General features: G+C 38.4%; 3 protein-coding genes and 1 long non-coding RNA gene across 4 annotated transcripts in view; 1 reads left to right on the plus strand and 3 right to left on the minus strand.

The window, feature by feature from the left end:
• LOC144652029 (uncharacterized) overlaps window positions 1-23,693 on the minus strand; it is an 80,567-nt gene that overhangs the window by 18,847 nt on the left and 38,027 nt on the right. The gene's annotated exons all lie outside the window — the stretch shown is intronic.
• On the minus strand, window positions 838-5,703 carry LOC144651929 (uncharacterized). The gene is made up of 5 exons (XM_078512002.1): window positions 4,473-5,703; window positions 3,497-3,595; window positions 2,754-2,876; window positions 1,315-1,367; window positions 838-1,175 (listed from the first exon to the last, which is right to left on the minus strand). Exons 1-5 carry the CDS (start codon window positions 4,732-4,734, stop codon window positions 1,095-1,097), a joined length of 618 nt encoding a protein of 205 aa, XP_078368128.1. The 5' UTR covers window positions 4,735-5,703; the 3' UTR covers window positions 838-1,094.
• Window positions 6,729-11,679, minus strand: LOC144651784 (isoaspartyl peptidase/L-asparaginase-like). Its single transcript, XM_078511773.1, has 4 exons — window positions 11,542-11,679; window positions 9,947-10,094; window positions 8,831-9,178; window positions 6,729-8,122 (listed from the first exon to the last, which is right to left on the minus strand). The coding sequence occupies exons 1-4, from the start codon at window positions 11,677-11,679 to the stop codon at window positions 7,731-7,733; spliced, it is 1,026 nt and encodes a 341-aa protein (XP_078367899.1). The 3' UTR covers window positions 6,729-7,730.
• LOC144651820 (inositol monophosphatase 1-like) lies at window positions 11,721-22,000 on the plus strand. The gene is made up of 8 exons (XM_078511839.1): window positions 11,721-11,912; window positions 13,342-13,475; window positions 14,928-15,032; window positions 15,589-15,634; window positions 16,029-16,137; window positions 17,431-17,545; window positions 18,737-18,888; window positions 21,629-22,000. Exons 1-8 carry the CDS (start codon window positions 11,826-11,828, stop codon window positions 21,736-21,738), a joined length of 858 nt encoding a protein of 285 aa, XP_078367965.1. The 5' UTR covers window positions 11,721-11,825; the 3' UTR covers window positions 21,739-22,000.

The following is a 23,693-nucleotide window of genomic DNA, read 5'->3' on the forward strand; positions in this document are numbered from 1 at the left end:
AACCTCCTGCTATCTATAGCCTTTTTCAATTTCCCTTCAGGACAAAACTAGTTTTACCCTCGACAGCACAAGCCCCTGAAAACTCTAACATTTTAATTCAATTTCTTTTGAGGGTTCAAGTTATCGGGGTTAGACGGTATTTGCTATACTCTTAAGGGAATTAAATAGTTTTCACAACAAAATTTAATTTAAAAACTTATTGTGTTAACCTCAAAGTTTGATTCTGACATGTAATTTTACTACAGTACCATAAATCAGATAGCAGATCATCTTGTCTGGTTGGTTTTTCTTTACAACAATACATCATAAAAATCTAACGTTCATGTTTTGGTGGTTATTCAAAAAGGGAACCTATAATAATTATAGGTTTTTATTATAATAAAATGAAGCAGGTGAGTTTTTTAAAGGCATTTTGTATTTTAAGATATAAAATTAATGTAATTTATTTGTAATTACAAATTGGTTAACTTGTGGAAATCCAGTGACTAAATTAAAATCTTTAGGACAAAGGTATAGCCACAGGGGCTGTCATTCAAACAATAAGTTAAATTTTAAATTACTACACAATAATTTATGTTTTTTCTAATTAGTATAAAATGTTGGCATAATAAAAGGCCCTTTTACACTGGATAGGGGTTTTTAGTGTGGCCTGTATACATATCAGAGCCATCTGATGAGGCTCTTCAAATGTTAACATTTGGTTGAAAATCTTTACCATATAAACAATAACACTGAAAAAATCTTTTCAGTAGTTGTTTCATAAATGAAATAGAGCACTTTCTTTCCTTGTGTCTGGTGTGGTTTTTTTTGGGGTGGCCCCGGCCCCCCCCCCACATTTTAAACCCCAACAAAACCGCCAGCTATGCAGACTATTCCCTGTGGAAACAAAGGTACCGGTACCTTTAGGGAAGTAAAACTACAAGCTGAAGTCTTGTGATGCCATAACAATTATTATATATTAAAAATGTTGTGAACGTTTTCTGCTTTTTACATGTAACTTTGTCCCAAGGAGATACCCCTTGGACAGGTGTAAAGGCCATCAAACATCACGCACTAAATTATTTTGATTCAAGTCGTTGTCAAGCATTAAGCTATTATATTTTGAGATTGGACTCCGTCATGCCAAGGCACACATCATCTTGATTTACTAACTTTGCAGTAGCGAAGTAATGGCCCTGTAAAGGACAAAAAACACCTTTTTAGTTTAGTTTTTAAAAGTTCAAACACCACCATTTGTGAGCAATTAAGCACTTGTAAATGTAATTACAAAGTTAACCAAATAAGATCTTCAAGTGCTTAAAGATTCTTCCTTACCTTTGGAATGTATTTTGGCAGTTTGAATGGCTCATAAATGTACATTTTTTGACCTGAAATGTTACATTCAACAGAAGTCATTAAATTGACATGATAAAATCTAATCATGTAATTAACTTATTCAGATGTTAATGATTTGACACACAATTACTCCATCTTGTGTCTTGGTATTCCAAGCCTCCCCATTCTCTTTTTCTGGGGGTTTAAAGGGGTTACCGGTATGTCATGGATGATGCATTTTGAAAAAGAAAATCAGCAATTTTCAAGTTTGTCATTCTTAATCTGTCTTCACCTATCGTTACTTGTCTTACTTATTTGGCGTTTTCCTAATTCAATCAAGTTTCCTTCAATTTGACATTAGAAAAATTTCTTTAATTTATAGCTTCTTTAGTGGAGGGGGACAGGGGGGCCTGAGCCTCCTGCCTCCCCTCCTCTTTCTCCCGCCTTCCACCCCTTTTCTCCCAGGCTCCCACCCCCCTGTCTTCCTCCACTCTTTAAGGTGGACACCTAATTATGGTGGGCAGCTAGAGCTGGTCCCAAGTCTGCCTCAGAGAGAGAAAGAGAGAGAGAGATAACTGTTTATAATTATAATAACCTGAATTCTACGCGCATTTTGATTGGTTCTTACTTATGATCTATCAGAGTACAGACACATGGATGACGTCACGCGGTGGTGTGACTCGCTCGCGTGATCAGAGTTCATAGTCCAAATCAGAGTTGTCGGTAAAGTTTTTCAAACTTGCGGGGCCACAACAAAGCAAAAAAGTTCAGCTTAATTACAAATCTTCAGTGAGAAACAATACGCCAAGCATCGTTCACTTTTCGAAGCATTTAACTGGGCGAAACAAGCTTGAAAAAGACAGTGAATTATTCGAGAAATTATCCGAAATCTGTATGAAAGTTTGACCGATGTTGTACAGTTGGACGACGCCACGGAAAACAAACGAATTGGACGAATTGCGGTTGAACGCTTCGGTTAATGCTTACAGATTTGAACCGAACTTTCCAAATCGGAAAAAAAGGTTAGTTTTTTCATTGACTTTCAATTGACCATTTTTCTGTTTATTCAATCGGATTAACAGTGCTTCGTGTTAACGAAAACTTAATAGTTAAATCAAAACAACTTAGCTCATCGGTACGGCAGCATTGCTCACACAGAAGTATGCTGAAGTCTTGTGTTATTATATAAAACAAATAGATTTCATTTTGCCGTGCGTCTGTTCAGTAATAGATCACAGAAGACGTCAAAATGTGGTATGAACATCAGTGACCCACTCGGCTAGCGCCTCGTGGGCCACTTCTCTGTTCATACCACATTTTGACGTCATCTGTGATCTATTACTGAACAGACGCACGGCAAAATGAAATCTATTTGTTAAATTGATAATGGGCAGAGTAAATTAAGGTGTCTAACAATAAAAACAATTTTTATACATTACCTTTATTCATTGGACAGCCAAAGGTTTTTGCATCTACTTTACAGACGTCATGTTTAACATCATACAGGGTTCGGCCATGAAACTGCGCCACTACATGCACTACACCGCTGTTCAGGGTGACTTCTACAAGAAAAATATCAACAAACAGAGTAATGTACATTCATTTCTTGTTCTTTATACTCAGAAGATTTATGGAAAACGGAGCAATCAGGTCCTGGATGTAGTTTGACCAAGGTTTTTTTTACTTCCACAATAAATAGTTTTCAAAAATGTTTCTGTTTAGTCTAGCCTACACTAGCTTACCAAGTAGTAATAATTATTTCCTTTTGTAAAAGCACAGGAGAAGGGTTGTGAAAGCTTGTGGCATGGGATAAACAGAGGGACCCCCCCCCCCCACTCAGTTTGTCCCGTCATTAGCTTCCTCCTTAATATTAATTTTGATGCTCTGTTTTGTGCCTCAAGCTTTCATGTACAGGGGCAGATCCAGGGGGGGGGGTGTATTCGGTGGCTAGCCCTTGATCCACAAGAAAACATGTAAACAACACATGAAAATACAGAAAATAAATATTTGCTAACATTTCCCCCCCTACCATAAAAAAATCCTGGGTCTAAACAAAATATTTGTTAACAGCCACCCTCCTTTGAAAAATCCTGGATCTGCCGCTGATGCGCCTCTCACGCTCTCAGAAAGGAAGGTCACCTGTCCGCATTGTTATGACAATGAAAATCAACATTAACCTTACTTGTCGTAAAATTTGCAACTGCTGTTCCAATAACACGTTTCTCTTTAGAATCATAATAAATGATCACTTTCCCTATCTTTTTTCTTGAGTCACTGGGATCTGCAAATTAATTCACAATGGTCGATTATTATTATTATTAGATTATTATTGTCAAAATATTAGGGAGTGGTCTCTCAGCCTCCTGAGCCTGGCAACACACAGACAAGAAAAGTTTTTAAATACAATAAAAGTACTTTCTCTTACAACCCTCCCTATACACCACATGAAAAAACACATCCTTATTCATGTTTTGTGATTTTAAAAGTAATAGTTTGAGTATGACCTGGTTACTATGCCATCTTTTGTAGCTTTTGGATTGCGTGACGTGACCTCACCTGGTGTGACGCGTCACGCACTGACTCGATTCTCATTGCTGACATTGACCTTTTGTTCCGGGCGTATTTTGTTTTATTTTTAGAAGAAAACAGGAAATCGTTCTCCACGATCTTGAGCACTGGAAGACCCCACATTATTTTACCTTCTGTTTTTTTAGCGATATAAAGCTAGGTGAAAAAAATAAACAGAAAACAAAACTTTTCAATTGCAAAAAAAGTGAGAAGTTTTAAAACATTGCGTGCGTACAGTACAGCACACTGGGGATAAAATTTACACGTCAACACTTAACGTTTCACTAAACATAAGAAAAAAAAGCTCGATTGTGTAATAAATACTGAAATAATTCGCAAGTCGAGTAGCCCGATCTATTTCTTACATTTTATTTGCAGTCTGGAAATAAACTACGTATATCTGATATAGCCGCTGTATGACCCTATACAAAATGTCACCCATCTCGATAAAAATCGTCAGTAACAAAACAAGCTTTCAAGATTTTATCCCTCTTTATAACTGATACGGATTTCCCTAAATTTGTTCCTGTAAATACCCTTTACTTGCCAGAATTGTTAAATGAAGACATGTTTTCTTAAAGGAAACTCACCACAACTATCCCAGATGTCTCCAATTGATTTGAATCCATTCTCGGTAACCCACTTATCCCATAGTGTACTGTCGTTAATGCCATCTTGTCTTTCTTGCGTGAAATCAAGAGCGGATAAGTCCGCAAAGAAAGAAGTCCATACGGCAAAGCAGCCAAGCACCAATAGCACGAAAATCAACAGCAAAAGCCGCTTTTTGTAACCAATACTCCAAAACCTTACACGAATGGAATTCCATTCTCGGCAGAACAACTCCGCGAACATTTCGTCCCGTGCGCTTTAATCCTATCAAGCCCCAAGCTTTAAATTTCGCTTTCTTTAGACAGTAATTCAACTTTCACCAGAAATCGACGTACTAACAATCAAGAGCCACGTAGAGCTAAAGAATCAAAGATGTCATTAAAACTGAACTAGACAGGAAGTGACATACTGCTGCTAAACGAGTTAATTATTGTCAGGCCTTAGCTCGATATGTCGCCTACAAAAAAAATTTGAGACAAATGGCAGTTTTCCCTGCCTTTTGCTTCTACTTACAGGATTTCCAAAAGTGTCGAGAAAACTATTATAGTGTGTACAGTATAAAAATGTTAAAATCCGAAAAAGCGGTAAAAAGAAACAAATGCTCTTTTATCGTGCAGCGAAAACAAAATTGATCACAAGGATATTCAAATTTTGACCTCAAGTTCACCGCAGGTTACCAATAAATGGACACATGATAGGCATAATGTGGCACGTGTCTCATAACTTTTTATGTTGACATACAATCAGTCACGCAACATTTGTCGTGACTTTAGACATTGACACAAGGTAAGGAAGGGGTGGGTAGCGACCGTAGCGCACTTTGTATGGCTGGTTAAAATCTACCTTGAGTAATTTCCCCCATATATTGGTTAGTTTGTAAAAAGGACCATTTTATTTGGTTATTGTCGTTATTAGAGCGGCCTAAAGGGCTAAAAAGGGAACTGGGATTTAGGCAAATTTTCACTCTGAAAAAGAAATTTGGGTCACTGGAACTGGGTCTCACAAAAAAAACAATAGAATTGAGACTGGGATTTTGAAAACTTGGGAAAACAATAGGCTAAGAAATGGGATTTGGCAAAATTTTGGCTGCGAAATGGAACTTCTATCCCCTCCCCCCTTCAGGATCCTCTTATTAATTAACAGGGTTTGATGTAAAAAGACTTTTTGTGGCCATTGAAAAGCTGGCATTAAAATGGAAACATAAAGAAACCACCCCCAGTCTCAACACTTTTTATTTTTCAATAAATAAAACTGTACAGGGCCCCCGGGAGCGGGATCGCTTGTTTTAGTCGCTCATACATACATACATACATACATACTTTATTTAACGTGGAAAAAAGTACACACTTAGCTGTTAGCTAGTTTACAGGTGCTCCACGATTAAAAGTTTAGTATTTACAAAAGTATTTACATCAAAACAAAGGGTATAAAAGTATTACATCAGACTATTTTAAATGGTTAAAAAAAAAAAAAAAAAAAAAAAAAAAAAAAAAAAGAAACAAACAAACAAACAAACAACAACACCATTTAGCTAAATTAAGATTCCTAAAAAATATATATATATAAATATAAAAATCCTATCTAAAAGCGATAAAATGTAATTATTAAACATTGAAATCAGTTTGTCTAATCTTTTTCAAAAAGTCCTTTGAGCCTGCCATGGAACGAATATCACGAGGTAGCATGTTCCAGTGCTTTGCTGCAGCATAACGCCACGACTTAAGACCATATCTGGTAGTGTTCACTTTAGGTATGGAAAGATTAAAATTACCGCGAAGATTGTACGCTGTTCTCTTTTCAGTTATAAGATTTTTGAAGCTGGATGGTGCCCTGCCTTGAATAATATTGTTCACAGTCAATAACATATCTTGAGTGCGACGATTTTCTAAGGTTGATTTTGATCCGATACGCCGCAAGAGCGCTTCGTACGACGAGGTCTTGTCGCTGTACACAAATCTCAAGGCCCTCGCATTTGTTCTTTCCAGTTTTTCTATATTTCTTCTTCCACAGTGATACCAAACTTGACTACAATAAGAAAAATAAGGTAAAATAAAAGCTCTATACAAGGATTCCTTCGTATTACAAGGTAGAATGTTCTTTAACCTGCTTAGAGCGTTTATTTGGCTCCCCACCTTGCGACAAATGTCCGCTCAAAACCTTTTTTTACCACACAATACTCTTGTTACTGATTGCCCTAGTTAACAGTGTCATTTATCACCTCAACACAGAATCTTGGAAAAAATCTTTTCTTCAATTAGATTGAAGTAAATTTTTGAACTCATTGCTCTATTATCCCCTACAGCTTACTGTCAAATAAAATAGGCATTTTCTATATCGATTTTTTCATTAACTTTTCTTGTAATTCTTGATACAGGCTTTTTCAAAAATACATTTTCAATAACCTTTGTCCAATTTTTAAAAAATAAATAAATATACTTACAGTACCTTAGGTACCTTAAACTTAAAATCATTAAGGTGGCTGAACACAGTTTATCGATCTTTTAGTATGTTTTGTATCCCGTATATTGCTTTCACACCCAAACTGTTGCAGTTGAGGAGCTCAAATGTGTCCGTTTACAAGATCAGCTACTGCATTTGTAATTTTTGTGTGTCCTGTAAGACCATGTTGCATTACCAAAGCAACCCAGCTAATTATAAAACAACCGAAAAAGTTGAATTCCACTTGATTTTAGAAAATTCAGTCATAAGATTTTTTTCATTGTTTGTGTACCGCAAACTCGGAAAAATTATTAGATTCTAACATTGAACCTGTAGTAAAAGGTTTAACAGAGGGAATTTTTATTTTTCACTGCTTTATGTTTTCACGTAATGTCCTAGAATTTTAAAAAATTCCTTTGTTTAATTTTAGATCTTTTGTATTCAGCAGTTTTCTTGCTTTCTGAAGTACTGAACCTTACAAAATTTCTTTCAGTTCTAATGACTGGTTTGATAGGATCGTGCCTTTCTGGAAAGACAATAAAACACATGATCGCAGCATTTTGATCAACTGCTCAGTAACACGTGCAGCATTGAAACTTTGTTTGTCTCAAAGCCTTGAGCATACAAGCTTGGACTCGAATCCAGAGAGTGTGCAGAAACTGTGTTCAGCCACCTTAACATAAAAAGGGTTAGTATGAAAAAAACTATATTCCATAAAACTTTTCTTATTTTTTTAAACAGCTTAAAAATAACTATATATTATAAAATATGTGTAAAATATGTTCTTTTATTTTTGTAATTCACATTTCACCCATTATTTCCTTTCCAGGATCAATTCCATATTTCAGGATGTGGCCTTCGGCAGAAGCCCACGGAGCCCTGCCTTCGGATAAAGATGCCCATGCCATCTGCCGTGTATTGAAGTCCACTCCAATCCTTCCAAACTTGTCCAAACATATAACACCCCCCTTACCACTGGTTAGCTCATTCATCTTACTTATTGCCTTTCTACAGGCATCACGTGGTGTTAGACCATTTTCTGTGTTGTACACAACCTCTCTGGATAAGAGCACTTTAAGCAAGGACTCTCCATGACCAGTGCATGAAGCACCTGCCTGTTGATTAGCATAGGCACCTGATCCTACTAGGGGTGAGTCCCCAACTCTGCCGCACATTTTGAAAGAGGTGCCTCCTATGAGTAAAAACAATATTAGCCAAATCTGTTACTTAAAAATGCCATTAATATAATCAAGATGGCGTGGATATACTTACAGTGGAACCTCGATTTAACGAACCTCTATATAGCGAAGTCCTCGATATAACGAATGAAATTCTTCGCCCAGTAATAGTAAAAGATATGAAAAAGAACCTCAATATAACGTAACCTCGTTATAGCGAACATATTTTGCCAGTCCCTTGGCCCTTCGTTCTATCCAGGTTCCACTGTATTACCATAGGGGAAATGGAATTGTTTCAACAGATCAGGAGATTTGAGAAACCGGAGGTAAAATTACAGAGAAGTGATATTTGAGTAAAATGAAAATTCATTTGAGAAATTGGAAGTTTTGAGAAAGTGAGAATTTGAGAAAATATTGGGATTCTAATAGTACTGTTAAGTATTATAATAAATAATTTATTATATTGTGTTGTTCCAGAAAATATCCATACCCCTCCCACTGAAGGTTTTTTAGTTTGAATCCCCCACCCATCTGGGAATTCCAGTTAAGCTCCATACTTTCCTTTAAAAACTTTGGCTTTGACCCCTCACCCCCTCGGAATTTCCAATGACCTTCCATGGGGTGGGTACGGATATTTTCTGAAAATGCACATAATTTTTTATTATCATTTGATTTTTAGTTTTGACCATTTTTGGCCATGAACTGGCTACTCAGTTTATTACCAGTTGAGCTGCTGACGGCAATATGTCCATTGGTATCCATGGCAACTGCTCCTACTGTATCATGTTCTTCGGGTTGTCTGTTCTTCTGTGAGACATCTTCAACAGTTGTGCCCTTAATGTCCGAGCCTGTAGCCTTTTTAAAATTTTCACGCTTTAACTTTTTCTCCATATAAATTTGATGTGAACGATCACTGATTAACGAACTAGAGTCCTCCAATACAGGAAAACCTACACTTCTAGCAAACTTCAGAGCTCCTTCCCCAGCCAGCATACAGTGAGGTGTCTCTGTCATCACTTTGCGTGCCAAAGAAATGGGATTGGCAATATCCTGGACACATACTACTGCCCCTTCGTAGATAAACAAAGAAAAGTACTAAGATATTTAGTCATGAGGATTAACTTTGGCATAACTTGGCATTTTACAAAGCAAACTTGTCAGCAGATGTAATCTCGTTTATATTGCTATCTTTAAATAAAAAGATTTCATATCTTGATTGTAGTATAGGAGAAACTTCCCCCCCCCCAGAGGAAAGTCCTTGTAGTTCATTAGGGGATCCACCACTTCCCTTGCCTTTTGCCTGAAAAACGCTTTTCCCCTGATCTTAAAGGAGCAAGAACAGAACCCCCATTCACAGGGTATTTCTGTTTTCAAGGGGAAAGGGTCTGTTCTCATTCTGCCCTTCCTTGCTTTTTAGCACCTCTGGATATCTATAAAGAGCATATTATACTCTGTTGTTTTAAGCCGATTTTGAGTGTCGGTCTAGATCTGGGGGCACACTCTTTATTATCTGGCGGTCTATGGTCAAGGAATTTATAGTGGTCTCGGTCTTCAGGAGAAAATAAAAGAAAATTGTGATTTAGTGAGGAAAAAGACATGGCGGTCTGCAGACTGAACGACCCACTATCAGGGGTGTCGAATGGTAATGCGGCTTTGGCGGGGCTGTTCTTTCCTGCGGCCTGGCTTTTTTTTTAATTTGGGAGGCAAAAAAAAAGGCCTTTAATATTTTAAAAACCCCCCCCCCACTATCATAGATCCTCACAAGTCACTGAATAAAAGATTCTTAACCACAAAATTTTTATAGGTACTGGATGTTAGAAATAAATCGCATAACTTGCCAGTGTTTAAGGTTTGTCCATCCATAATCATAGCATCAAGCTCAACAGTTCCTTCATCTGTAAGGTAAGATCCACGCCCTGCATTTAAAATCCCACTGTCCTCCATGCTACGTGTAGCAGCTTCTACAGCATCTAATGCGCTTCTTCCCTTAGAAAAAGAATTTATATTGTGTTATAATTAACACAGATATACGTGTTTATTCAACATCGATCTGGTGTAATCTGGTGTAATCTTGTTAGCCAATATGATCAGGGGCACAATATATATCTGAGAGAATTTGCAAAAACCTGGTCGCCCAGGTTTTCGCTTGGACTCGGGCGAAGCCCGAGTCCAAGCCCAGCTGGTGCCCTTAACTTGAGGGGGGCTTCCGTCACCAGTGCTCTGGTGACCTGGCCCAGGGTCTTAGCTATCCGCTGGTGCCTGGCTGGCAGACTAGCTGTCAAAAGCAGGGGGGAGGGGAGGGGCCTGGTTTGTCTTTGGACGCTTGGGCCCATTTGTGTTAAATTTTCAGTATGTTTGTGTTAAATTTTGAATGCCCTGTGAGGGGCTGTTGAATATTTTGATTGACATTGCTTGAGGGTTCCCTACAGAGAAGGGACCTGGCTGCTGTGCCAGGTGTCACCTGGGCTGCTGACGTGCCAAACTCTAGCCAGGGGGGAGGCCCGGGGACTTGTAAACAGCTTGGAGTGTTTATTTTTTTAGTATGTTTGTGTTAAATTTTGAATGCCCTGTGAGGGGCTGTTGAATATTTTGATTGACATTGCTTGAGGGTTCCCTGCTGAGAAGGGACCTGGCTGCTGTGTCAGGTGTCACCTGGGCTGCTGACGTGCCAATCTCTAGCCAGGGGGGAGGCCCGGGGACTTGTAAACAGCTTGGAGTGTTTATTTTTTTAGTATGTTTGTGTTAAATTTTGAATGCCCTGTGAGGGGCTGTTGAATATTTTGATTGACATTGCTTGAGGGTTCCCTGCTGAGAAGGGACCTGGCTGCTGTGTCAGGTGTCACCTGGGCTGGTGACGTGCCAATCTCTAGCCAGGGGGGAGGCCCGGGGACTTGTAACAGCTTGGAGTAATTTGGCTTGTGGGCGACCCGGTTCTTGCAAATCCGCTCAGATATATATTGTAATGAATTTGAAGTTTTAACTTTTTTGAACCTGCGTTAGCCAGTTCCAGACATTAGGTAAGCTCAGGGGCAGTGTGAAAAATCAGTGAAAATTGGGATAACTGTAAAGAATGGTGAGTTGAAAAATTGGCAAGGGGCTTGTGCATGCACTTCTTTCCGACTAACCCTCCAGGTGATGGACCACTAGGCTTGGACACAGACTTAACCTTACCTTACCTTACCCGCTTCTTACATTTGCCTTCCCCCCCTTCCCAACCACCCCACACTCCCACCCCCCACCTGACCCCCCACCCCCAACCCCAACCCCCAGGCCACTGACTAAGATTGTCTGTAAGTATACAATAAAGGCTTCACATCAGTGAACCATCAAAACTAAGCTTGAAATCGTTTGCTACAAACTAAGCTTGCATTTCATAAACTACTACTGATACACGCGTATGGCTAGAATAATCCCTTGGAAAAATTTATCTTACTTCCAAGAGCACTCGATATCCTGTCCTAGCTGCTTCTTTTACGGCACAAAGAGCTGGTTTTCTCTCCGACATCGGCACATTTCCTGCTCCTCCGTGAACAATAATACAAGTTTTGAATGGTATGTTGGTTTCCGCCATTGTAACGAAGACATTCTTATCTCAACACACGAAAAATAAAACACACATCAACGATCTGCGCTCTTTTTGGGCTTTGGGACATCATATTTAGGCTTACACCAAGTACTGCATACCAATCTCGTCCCCAGTTCATTATAAATTCCAACATGGCGGACGATCTTGTGCAAGCAACTGAACAAGAAATGCAAGAGTACTTTGATGCTGCAGTAAATGTAGCTCGACAGGCAGGACAGGTATTAAAATAAATGTATTTTGTGACGTTTTGCTAATTACATTAGAATATGTACACTTTTTGTTTTGCTCAAAAGTGGAAAATTCAGCGCCCACTGTACTGAGTGCTCGGTCGCATGAGAGATTTTTGCCAAATATATTCTATCTTATTTTGTTACGTTGCAAACGACTGACGTGTATAACTTAAGTAAACAGAGCAGAAGTTTCAAGGTATTTTAATAAGGCAGTTAAAACTGTTTCAATAGTGTCATTTCTCAACAAATGAAAATTTCTCAAAATATGTTAACGATTTTGACCGAAAAAATTTCTTGATCTTTTTAAAAAAATGTGAGTAATGTAACAACATACACATTGCAAATGTTTTTCAGGCATTTTTACAAGCAAGCTAAAACTGTTCACTTCTTGTTACACAGAGTATATGTCTTAAGTATATAACATGTAGTTAGGTTTATAATATGTAGTTAAGTATGTATTATGTAATTAATTAGGGAGGGCCATATTGCAAACTACTGGGCCACCAGTAAATTATGTTACCCTCGTTAAATAAAGTCTTTATTATTATTATTATTATTAGAGCAGAATTTTATGACGTATTTTAACATAAAGGCAGCTAATACTGTTTTAAATAGTGTCAATTCTCGACCAATGAAAATTTCTGGACTGACAGGAAGTTTTCAACTGATAGAAATTTCTTCTATGATAAATTTTCAAACCAATTAAGAAGCAATGTATGTAAGTTAAGAACACAAAGCAGGAGTTTCTCAGGCATTTTTAATTAATTACTAACTCAGCATCAGTTCTCAGCCAATAAAAATTTCTTGACTGACAAAAAGTTTTCAACTGATGGTCTCCCAGAGGTGGTAGGGGTGGGGTGGGGGGTTTGTTCCCAACAAAATATTCCTTGTGTTCCCATATTCCCAAAAAGTTAATGGCTATGTTCCCTTGTTCCCTGATCTTAAAATATCCTAGTTTAAGACATCCTAGTTTAAAACTGAAAAAAAAAACTTAAGGGGATTGCACCTTTTCATCTGTGGCTCCTAACTTACATGTATGGAACGATCGTGAGAGACTTGCATCTTTTTAGACTTGCTTTTGATATGTAATGTTTTTAACCTATTACTTAATTTATCAAGTGTTTTATTTAAATTTTTAGCATTACTTATTTTTTACCTTTAATTATAACTATGTACATTTGAGTTTTTATTTGCCTTTTAATATTTATAGCATTCTAATGTGCTTTTGAGCATATTTGCATGGAAAAGGCGCATTACAAATGTTTAATTATTATTATTATTATTATTATTATTATTATTATTATTATTATTATTAAACCCCTGGGAGAGACTCTCAACTGCCAAAATTTTTCCCACTGATGGAAATTTATTGACAAATAAAAGAATACTGTCAGGTACTTAAACTTACTTTTCTTAGGTTGTGTTGGAAACTTTTCATAAGGAAAAGACCATCGATACAAAAACTTGTGGAACAGATTTGGTTACAGAAACAGACAAATATGTGGAAGAGTTAATTATTGGAACTCTTAGGGAAAAGTTTCCCTCTCACAGGTAATTGGTTGCTTCTAAAAAATATTATTTTTTAATCCAGAAAAATTAGACATTGCAATCCACAGATTTGTAGCCAGGAGAATATTTAACATTATTAATATATAAACTGCAGTGGTAGCAAATCGAGAAAAATGGTATCATCACACATGTGTGGATAAAAATGATATCCGCACATGTTTGATATCATTTTTGACCAATCAGCTCGCAGTTTGCCATGTTTCAATGCTCAATGGAGCAAAAGTTTATTGATATTAAGTCGAAACATCTTCGCATCTTTCTAAGCAATCTTGGGTAATCTTCGGAAATTTTCTCACTCGTTCGCTTGAACACTTAAGATAAATTTCATACATCGCTGCGCAACCATGTATTTTCCTCTATATATGATATACCGGTAGGTGATATAATGTTCCTTATTACCTAACTCCACTCAGTAGAGTATGTGTACTCTGGTGTGCAGAGAAAAACATGCTTGACATGATCCCCACCATGAGCCCAAGTCATCGGTGAAGATCGTGTCAATGCTTAGAGTGTCTATAACATTTGAAACAAGTAAAATACTCGATGTATTTGTATTTGTACTCTAATATACTCTTATGTAGTCCTCTAATTTGTTTTGACCATCTGAGAGTGATAGGTGGTGAGTACTACCTTATTATAGGAATATAACGAAGCATTTTAACAACGCGAACAAAATATACGCGTAATAAAATTAACGCGAATTTAAGAAAAGTTCTGGTTAAATGCTTATAGTAAATGTGTTTATATCAACATCCATGAAATTAACGCGAATTTTTAAAATTCATATAAATAACATGTATCGTTAATTTCCTATAATAAGGTAGTTGAGACTTATGTTCCACTAGGATTGAGGAGGATTAAGTAAGAGTGACAAACATTACAAGTCTGTGAAGATCAAAAAAAAATTATTAGACTGTACATTGTTACTGGACATTTGCCTTTTAACATGCCTTCAGGCTTGCCAAAACAGCACTTGACTAAAATTAATGACATGATCCAGGTTTTTTTCTCCTTTTTGCTGTGCTGCAAATAATCTTTCATTAAAGTCAGCCACAGATTTATAAGTTGAACTCATTTTCAATAGATGAGCTTGGGGAAGGTGGCCATAAGGTGGTTGTGCCAGGCAAGACATGAACCTCAAGCAGGGCACATAGGTATCCATGGCAACCTGGAGGGTGTGAAACCACCAGCCACCCTCACACTGATAAGATTAGTGGAGATACTTACCAACCTACAAATTTACCACATGCACAAATTTGGGAGGTGAGGAAGCAACTGCTTGTCCTTACACAGCTGGTACCCCAAACACACAGGCCCTGACAGTGAAATCCTGTATGAAGCTGGCAGTCCCAACACCGGACATCACTGACCAACCAGCATGGGGTCGTTTCTAATTTAGCCATATTTAATTTATTGATGAAATTTCTTTCTTAGTTTCATAGGTGAGGAGTCTGTAAGTGCTGGAAAGAAATGCCAGCTGACAAATAACCCGACATGGATAATTGATCCAATCGATGGTACAACCAACTTTGTTCACAGGTAAGAAGGGAAGCGCGGGGGGGGGGGGGGGGGGGGGGTACCCAAAAAAGTTTTGTATGGGGAGGCTCTGCCCCAAGCTCTTACCCCTTACCCTTTTATATACCATTTTGCCAGAAATTTTACCCCTTTCGTATACCTTTTAATGAAAAAAGGTACCCCTTTCATATACCTGAAAGTCATGACAGTATGGACTTAAAACATGATGTTTTCTTGTCATTTTAGCGCTTAATAAATGGAAAAAAATACAGCCATAAATTGCATCTGTTCGAAATGTTTTAATTAAAGGCTTTTTCAAAAACCTAAATGACAGATTTCCATACCCTTGCGTAAACCTAAACTTGTGAAATCCATATACCAGAAGCCTGAAAAAGGTACCCCTTTCGGGCTGAGCCTCCCCGTATAGGCCATTATAGGGAGTACCCCCCCCCCCCCCTGGGAAAGGAAGGCTATTGATAGGATGGGTTGCCATGTTCTTCAATCCCGGGCATCTTGGCCATTGACCTAAGACTTATTATTGGACGTAGTTATCAGTCTTCATTTCTTGTCTGTTTTTCAGATATCCGATGGTATCTATATGCATAGCCTTGGCAGTTAACAAGCAGGTATGGGATGTTTCATTTTTTTATCTGCACCCTCCCTAAGGATGGTGGGTTTTTGAAAAGGAGATTCAGATTTTTCTTCAAAGAAGCCAACAAAATTTGAAGCCTTCAGACATTTTTTTTTTCAAAAATGCCAAAATAATCAAGGTTCGGATTCCTGCCATCTCAACCCACATATGATGCTGTTTCTGGGAATTGAACTCTGGCCATATCAGTGGGTGGCAAGTACTCTCATCAGTGCATCATCCCTTCTCCTACGGCTAACTAAGGAGTAAACAGAGAGATAAGTTCATAAAAATCTATGCCTAAACCACTGCTATAGTTATGGTTAGCTTTTACTTGATGAAATGCAGATGAGTGAGAAGTACGTACATTAAATTTTCTTTGACTGCTTTAGGTAGAGATTGGAGTAATATTCAACCCTATAAAAGATGAGATGCACACTGCAAGGCGAGGCATGGGGGCATTTTGTAATGGAAAGCAAATTCATTGTTCAGGTGTCACAGGTAAATGACTACAGTTAGCAGGTTAATTAGGCTGGTTATTTGCTTGTGTATGGATCAGTCATGGATGATTTTCCAAATTGTGTTGTTCTAGAAAACAGAACGTTTTTTGGTTTGACCATCCCCACCCCTCTGGAAATTGTACTTTATTTTTAAAGTATTGTAAATTAAAGATGAAATGACCTTTTAACGATTCCTTATTAATAAACATACATGTATTGTATTGTATTGTATTGTAGCAGAAAATTTGGGTTTAAAGACCCCTCACCACCTTTTTCAGTGACCTTCTGTGGGGTGGATATGGATATTTTCTGGAACCACGCATTGCATACACAGAACCAGGGGAAGAGTTGATGGGGTTAAGCAACCTCTCCCTCTCTTGAGAAGTTCTTCAATCCTGTTTCTCTTGCCCTGGAGGAGCCTGCTAGCAGACATTCAGCTTTCTACTCCTTTTCAGAAAATTCTCGATTTTCCCCTAAATTGTAAAGAGAGAAGAAACATTGTTAATTATGATCTGTTCAATTTCTTAAACATGTAATTAAGGTGAGGTGTGAGTTTGTGATCAAAGACATACATGTAGCAAGTCTTGTGTTGTAGGTTGTTGACTGTGACAAAGGCCACTATGACAGCGCTGTCATACCTGTAACTTGCTCAAGTTTTCATGACTTGTATAACAATCTGAACTCAGGGCCTGTTTATATGGAGGAAAATTGTCCCTGGTAGGAGGGTTACCCTCCATACCGAGCCATACCAGGCGAGAGAGCTTTCATATGTTTCTTTATAAAATAATAGCTGCGAACCGTTTACATGAGAAATTGCAAAGTTGGCTCGGGGGGGTAGGGTGGCCTTGGGTGGAGGGTCACTCACTTTAAAGGTAGGGTGACCCTGGGGAGCGAGCCAACTTTTTCTCCATATAAACAGTTTGGTTATTTTTGCCTTGCCTACCAGGGACAAGTCGACACATAAAGAGCATGCGCAAACGCTAAAATCAGCAAAAAACAAAATTGCAGATAAATTGAAATCGAAGTCGGCGGTAAATTTGTCCAAAAAATTGTCTTGGTCAATGTTTCAGCATTCCTGATTTAGAAAGGCAGCCATAATTTAAATGTTTTAAAACAACTCTCGCCAGTCTTTTGAACTGTGAGGGCCAAGTTTTGGCCTTGCCAACAGGGACAACTTTCTCATATAAACGCTCGGCAAAAGATGGCTTGGGGGAGAGGGTAACCCTCCTACCTGGGACAACACTGAGCACTCCATATAAACAGGCCCTCAGTATTATGTGTTTTTCTTCAACAGATCTTAGCAAGGCTCTTGTGATAACTGAGGTTGGTTCATCACGGGACCCTGAAACAATTAACCTGATGCTGAAGAATCTTAGAAGTCTTGTAGAAAAAACAGTTACAGTTCATGGGTAAAGTTTTTTATACACTTCTTCATTTTACATTATAGAGGTGTGGTTGCCTTATGGGCCAGGATCATTGCATTGCATTCTTGGGCAAGACACTCTACTCTCACAGTGCTTCAACACCCAGGTGTATAGGAATCAGCAAATTTAATGCTGGAGGATAACCTTTCAATAGACTGGCATTCGAAATGTTAAGGTGGCTCTGAAACCACTCCAGAGAAATTTTTTTAACTTTGCAAAAAGTTGTATCTTAACATGCTAATCCTTAATCAATAATAAAAAATGGGGGTCACCGGACTCGTTTTTGAGTTATTAGCGCTTAAAGGGAAAAATAAGGGTGTTTTTAACAAGTTATACTGTTGCTATGGTAACCAGTGACGTCATGAAAATGACCACAACTTGTTCAGCGATGATTGAACATTTGTTTGAAAATCAATGTTGAAGCAGCAACTAAAAATGATTTGTCGTACTGGCCTTTCAAAGTATAAGAGCTGGAAAGTGCCAGACATCTTTGCGAGCTTCCTTAAGCGCCAGTCTTAGTAGTAATGCACGGTAGGCTTTAACATAGAAATCACTGTTACGTTACAGTCTATTTTACTTTGGATGCAATATCATTGTTGGATGCCTTTATCATTATGATGTTTCATAATCATTGCGTCAGGCTTTTTACTCAGCTTCTCAAAGCTGTAAAGGGTATAATTATGTGCCCAATCTGCAGGCCAGCAAGTCAAAACTGCAAGCTTGTTAACCTATAAATATTACATACCCTACGTAACTGCACGTCACTGTTATGTGTCAACATGTTTATGTATGATTGCAAAGCCTTGCAAAAATTTAAAGTTTAGGAGGTTTAACTAGAGAAGTGACTTTTGGTCTGTGTTATCAGCAGTTTCGAGAAAGCAAGGCTTCAACTGTACGTGCTAGCTATGCATTATATTGCAATCCTGAGTTTTGATTGGTTTACAGGCCATGGTATATGAGCTCATATACCATGAACCACAAAAATGGTAGGTGTAGGCAACAGTCAAAACAGCCAGGGAGCTCAAATATTGAAATTCTTTGGTTGGATATGAGGTAGTTATAGCCAAAACGGCGCTACAGGCCTTGTTGGCTATCTGCCATCTCATATCCACTAGCGCTCGTGGAATAATAAATTATTTGTCTGATTGTTCTGTTTATCCTGTCATTGTATTTTAGCATTAGAATGCAGGGATCAGCAGCCCTTAACTTGTGCACTATAGCAAGTGGTGGGGCAGATGGGTATTATGAATTTGGTATTCATGTCTGGGACATTGCTGCAGCTGGATTGATAGTTGAAGAGGCTGGGGGAGTGGTTATAGATCCTTCAGGTAAATGTGTGGTTCCAGAAAATACCCATACTCCCCCCACAGAAGGGATTGGAAATTCTGGGGAGGCCCGGGGGGGTACTTGAATAAATTTTTGTTGGGTATGTGCCGCTGGACTCTCAGAACCCCTACCCCATTATAGTCATATTCTATGGCCAATTATAGACCCCATCTTAGTCACTTTTGGGTAAATTTAATTTTTACGACCCCAACTTAGTCACTTTCTGGGAGCCGTTTGTCAAATATTGAACAACAGCAATAAATACGGTAACATTTTTTTCCGCAAATATTTCCGTTGATAAATCACAACTTGCCAGATTTTCGTACTCTCAAAATCCCGGAAAAGTGTGACCCCATTCTAGTCACCCTATAAAAAATGCTTGAAATGGCGACCCCATTATAGTCAGTCCAGTCGTGAAAATGCGACCCCATCCAGCGGCACATCCCCATTAGCCCATTTATAGGAAGTGCCCCCCCGGGTGGGGAGGTGGAGGGGGGTCACAAAGACCCAAAACTTTAAAGCAATGTATGAAGCTAAGTTGGATTTTCCAGAGGGGTGGGAATCATAGGGCAAATCCCTTCCATGGGGTGGGGTATGGATATTTTCTGGAAACACACAATGCATAAACAATAATATGATATAGTGTTACATTGTCTTTTGAAGGTCTTGCAAAAAAAAACCCTTAGATTCCAGCTTGCCCTTTGGAGAAGCAACTCTGAAATTTTGCTTGCCTGGGGCAGTCGCGCCCTTTAATAAGTTAACGTTACTTTGTTTTAATATCATGATTTAAAATTAGCAGATGCCTTGCCTGAGCCCTTTCCCATCAGGCAAGTGAGCATGAAAAGTTACTTGCCCAGCAGGAAACTCAAGTTGTTCCAGATGGCGATGCTTTTTTAAAACCCTGTTTCTACCCCAGGGGGGTACTAGGGATTTCAGGTGATGAGGATGATCGAATGGGGGCAAAAATCAAGACCCAAAAAGATCCCTAGGGCTTCCAACACAACCCAAAAAAATCCCTGGACCAAAAATTAACTCCCAAAAATTCCTATGCCGAATTTCTGACCCTTAAATTTCCAGAAAAAGGGAATGAGAACAACACAAGGAAAACATTAGAAACACGTTTGTTTTTAATACCCCCAAAAAGTCCCTACTCATATGAAGCCACCCAAAAAAATCTTGCCAAATTTTACTACCCCAAAAATCCTGGAATCGAAAATTTCAAACCCAAAAAAACCCTTCCATTATCCCCGTCACTTGAAATTCTGAGTACCCCCCCTGGGGTTTCTACAGCATTCACATTTTGAGCTAATGGGGATGTTGGAGGTCATGGTTGTGAAGTGGTGTGTGTATGTGTGTGTGTGGGTGGGGGGGGGTGGAAGATAAGTACCTTAAAAAGCACAGATTAGTGGGGGACAGGAAAACAAAACAGGCAAGAACAGCAAGCTGATCTACCCTAGGAACCTGTTTATAGTCCAAGCACAGATCTCTACATGCAGGTTTTATTTATTGGTGGAATTTGAAAATGGGCTGGTTCACTCTAGCCTGCGTTGCAGACGAACAAAACCCCGGTATAGTGCGTCTGCGAATTAGAGCACAAAAGCTTGTTCCGGCCCCCCGCGTGTTACCAGGGATTTCTATAATAACCTCTGATTGGCTTTTGAATAGGGCCGTTCTTTCGTGCGTCGTAATTGGTCGAGTGCATCATGAGAAACCATAGTTACGCTTTCGACGAAGACCAGATACAAAACAAACTTGGCGGCGATCACGGCAGATCGGACCAGATCAGTGATAATTAGCGTTTGAAGCGGTAAAAAAGCAGCCGGTTCGAACTATCTCATAAAAAAAAGAAAACAACGATAACGACAACAAGCATACACAACTGACAAGCAAAAAGGTCATGGTGTAATGTTGAATAATCTACATTTGTCTTGTGGTGAAAGAATGTTACACAACGAACATCCGTCATCCGTGATGAGAAGCAACACACCTTGCAACACAATAAACAGCCGGACCAGGCATTACAAATGCAGAATGCAAGTAATCGACATCTTCACGAAACATTTAGGACCAGAGGGAATATTTCAAAAGCTCAAAACATATCTTGCAAATATGAATGTTCCAAGACTAACCGCGATAGTAATTACATATGACAAATGTAAAACAGAGGTGTCAAAATATCCGGGAAAAATATACAGACGGAAAGCCGTGCAGACCAATGTCTTATGGCTCTACTCAACTTTAAACGCCTCCAAATAATACAACTGACAGCATATCGTGCCCTATCTAAACAAGTGAAAAGCGAAATAGATTGGATGACCAATTCCAATACAGAACGGCACAAATTTATGACAAGAACGTTTTACTGTATCTGGTATCTGGTATTCATCGAACATGTAACTATGGTTTCACGAGATCCACTCAACCAATTACGGCGCACGAAAGAACGGCCCTATTCAAAAGCCAATCAGAGGTTATTATAGAAATCCCTGGTAACACACGGGGGCCGGAACAAGCTTTTGTGCTCTAATTCGCAGACGCACTATACCGGGGTTTTGTTCGTCTGCAACGCAGGCTAGTTCACTCCTTCGTTTGCTTGTTCATTTGTTTCTTTATTAATTTGTTTTGTTTCCCCTAAAGCCAGTACAACTTGCATGTAGAATGATTAAAATATCTTTTACTTTTATTATAAATGTTTGAAGTCTTTCAAGGAATAATCAAATTACAATGTGGTTTGTTTGCTAGGTAAACCATTGGACTTAATGGCACGTGGTGTATTAGCTGCTGCGTCTATGGAGCTTGCCCAAGAGATTTCTAAGAACCTAGACTGCAGCATTGATTTGCCTAGAGACTAGTTAGGAAAGTTTCAATCAGCTTGTCTTAGTACTGCACATTCTTATGCGTGGCATAGGTCATTATAGGTCATTATATCATTTTCCCAAAATGCAATATACGATCACAGGCGGCCCAGGCTCTCTCGTTAATTATTTGCAACGGTCGTTGTCGGTTCGACTCAAGCGATCGAAAAATATGCTTCATAAATTGACGAATTTGAGATCTTTCGTTCCTAAATTACAATAAACTGTAAGCCATATAAATAAAGATCACTTACCTATTGTTGATAGACAATCAACAATAGGTAAGTGATCTTTATTTATATGGCTTACAGTTTATTGTAATTTAGGAACGAAAGATCTCAAATTCGTCAATTTATGAAGCATATTTTTCGATCGCTTGAGTCGAACCGACAACGACCGTTGCAAATAATTAACGAGAGAGCCTGGGCGGCCTGTGATACGATGCATCATAATCACACGTCCTGTGGGCAGTACAGTAAACATATAAGATATTAAGTAAAATCTTGTAATTCAGTTCGTTTTTAGTTTTATACAACCATAGTCGCATTATTTTACTTAAAAACTATCTTTAGAAGTCTTTAGCCAGCCAAATGACTTATTTCTGGCTTAATTTTTTTAATTCAAAAATATTACTGTCAATCGTGGTTTAAAAAACATGTCTTCCAGTCACCAGGGATTTATTTTTAAGATGTGCATTTTACTCTCAGCCAATAGCTGTTTTCTTTTCATGCAATGTAAATTGGTCTACAATAAAAAAACTAATAACACAAATAAGGTTGTAAAAGGCATTTTTAAGTTTTTTTTTTAGTTGAAGCATTGTAGCCAGAAACAAAAAATAATTATTAATAATTATTTCTTATGAAGATGAAGTGTTCAACATGACACGAGCATGGGACAAAGAAAAATTCTGTGTCCCCGACGGGAATCGAACCCATGGCCTTCCAGACACCGGTCTCAACGAGTCTCTCATACCTCAGGTGGTAAGAGCCCCCAACCGGTATCTGGGAGGCCATGGGTTTGATTCCGGTCGGGACTCAGAATTTTTCTTTGTCCCATGCTTGTGTCACGTTGAACACTTCATCTTCATAATTTATCATTGAGCTTAAAATTTACCATCTTTATTATTTACTACAAAATTTATTTCTTGTTTTAAAAGACAACTTGGGTCACTTGACCAGAAACTGCTGGACAACGGCAATACATTTAAAATAAGTAAATACAGCTGACTTGAAAATATATAATTTCTATTTATTCATAATATTAGGAATTGTTACTTTACAAATTGCAATTATTGTAGCTGCAGTCGAACCTTCCATAAGTGGACAGACATCCTTGGACAAAAAGAGAGTGTCCTCATTACCTCCTTGTTTTCGCCTCATTTCCATTATTTCAACTCTTTCAGTCGTGCATGCGTTTTAGGAACAACTGACTGCTCACAGTCCAAATTAAGACTAGAGTGATATTTTAATCTACTTATGCAGGGAGGTAAAAAATATTGTTTGAATGTGACTGGGACTATGAAGTCCTGTGTCTAGTTCTGGGAAGTGTCCCTCAGTGGAAGTGTCGACTGTATTCAAAGGGGCACTATCATGGACGTGACCTTGAAAAGTTAAAAGCCAAGACTTATTTACATCAAAGATAACCTTAAAATAATGGTCTATTGTTATGGACTATTTAACAATTAGACTACGAGCCCGAGTTTTCTATGTGCAAATAGTCAATGAGGCGCAGCCGAGTTGACTATCGCTCATAGATAACGAGGGCGAGTAGTCTAATTGTTTTAGTAGAAACTCTAAAGAATTGCAGTCCAAAACCTACAATTTTATGTACTTTTAAGCCAAAAATCAAGAAAAATTCACCCTTTAAAGAGCAATGCGCGCGCGATTGTTTTCTATCGGCGAATAGAAATCAATGGGAGAACCAATCAGATTCGCGGATTTCCAATAGAACAC

Source organism: Oculina patagonica, chromosome 4, assembly GCF_052425735.1.
Source record: "Oculina patagonica isolate OP01 chromosome 4, crgOcupat, whole genome shotgun sequence".
NCBI classification, from domain to species: Eukaryota; Metazoa; Cnidaria; class Anthozoa; order Scleractinia; family Oculinidae; genus Oculina; species Oculina patagonica.

Coding starts and splice junctions, on each gene's coding strand:
- LOC144651820 (XM_078511839.1), top strand. CDS start 11,826: ATGGCGGACGATCTTGTGCAAGCAACTGAACAAGAAATGCAAGAGTAC. Junction 11,913..13,341: donor TAGCTCGACAGGCAGGACAG/GTATTAAAATAA, acceptor TACTTTTCTTAG/GTTGTGTTGGAAACTTTTCA. Junction 15,635..16,028: donor CCTTGGCAGTTAACAAGCAG/GTATGGGATGTT, acceptor TGACTGCTTTAG/GTAGAGATTGGAGTAATATT.
- LOC144651784 (XM_078511773.1), bottom strand. CDS start 11,679: ATGGCGGAAACCAACATACCATTCAAAACTTGTATTATTGTTCACGGA. Junction 10,095..11,541: donor GATATCGAGTGCTCTTGGAA/GTAAGATAAATT, acceptor TCTTTTTCTAAG/GGAAGAAGCGCATTAGATGC. Junction 9,179..9,946: donor TGGACAAACCTTAAACACTG/GCAAGTTATGCG, acceptor TTATCTACGAAG/GGGCAGTAGTATGTGTCCAG.
- LOC144651929 (XM_078512002.1), bottom strand. CDS start 4,734: ATGTTCGCGGAGTTGTTCTGCCGAGAATGGAATTCCATTCGTGTAAGG. Junction 2,877..3,496: donor AGTTGCAAATTTTACGACAA/GTAAGGTTAATG, acceptor TTTTTCTTGTAG/AAGTCACCCTGAACAGCGGT. Junction 1,368..2,753: donor TGGCTGTCCAATGAATAAAG/GTAATGTATAAA, acceptor GTAACATTTCAG/GTCAAAAAATGTACATTTAT.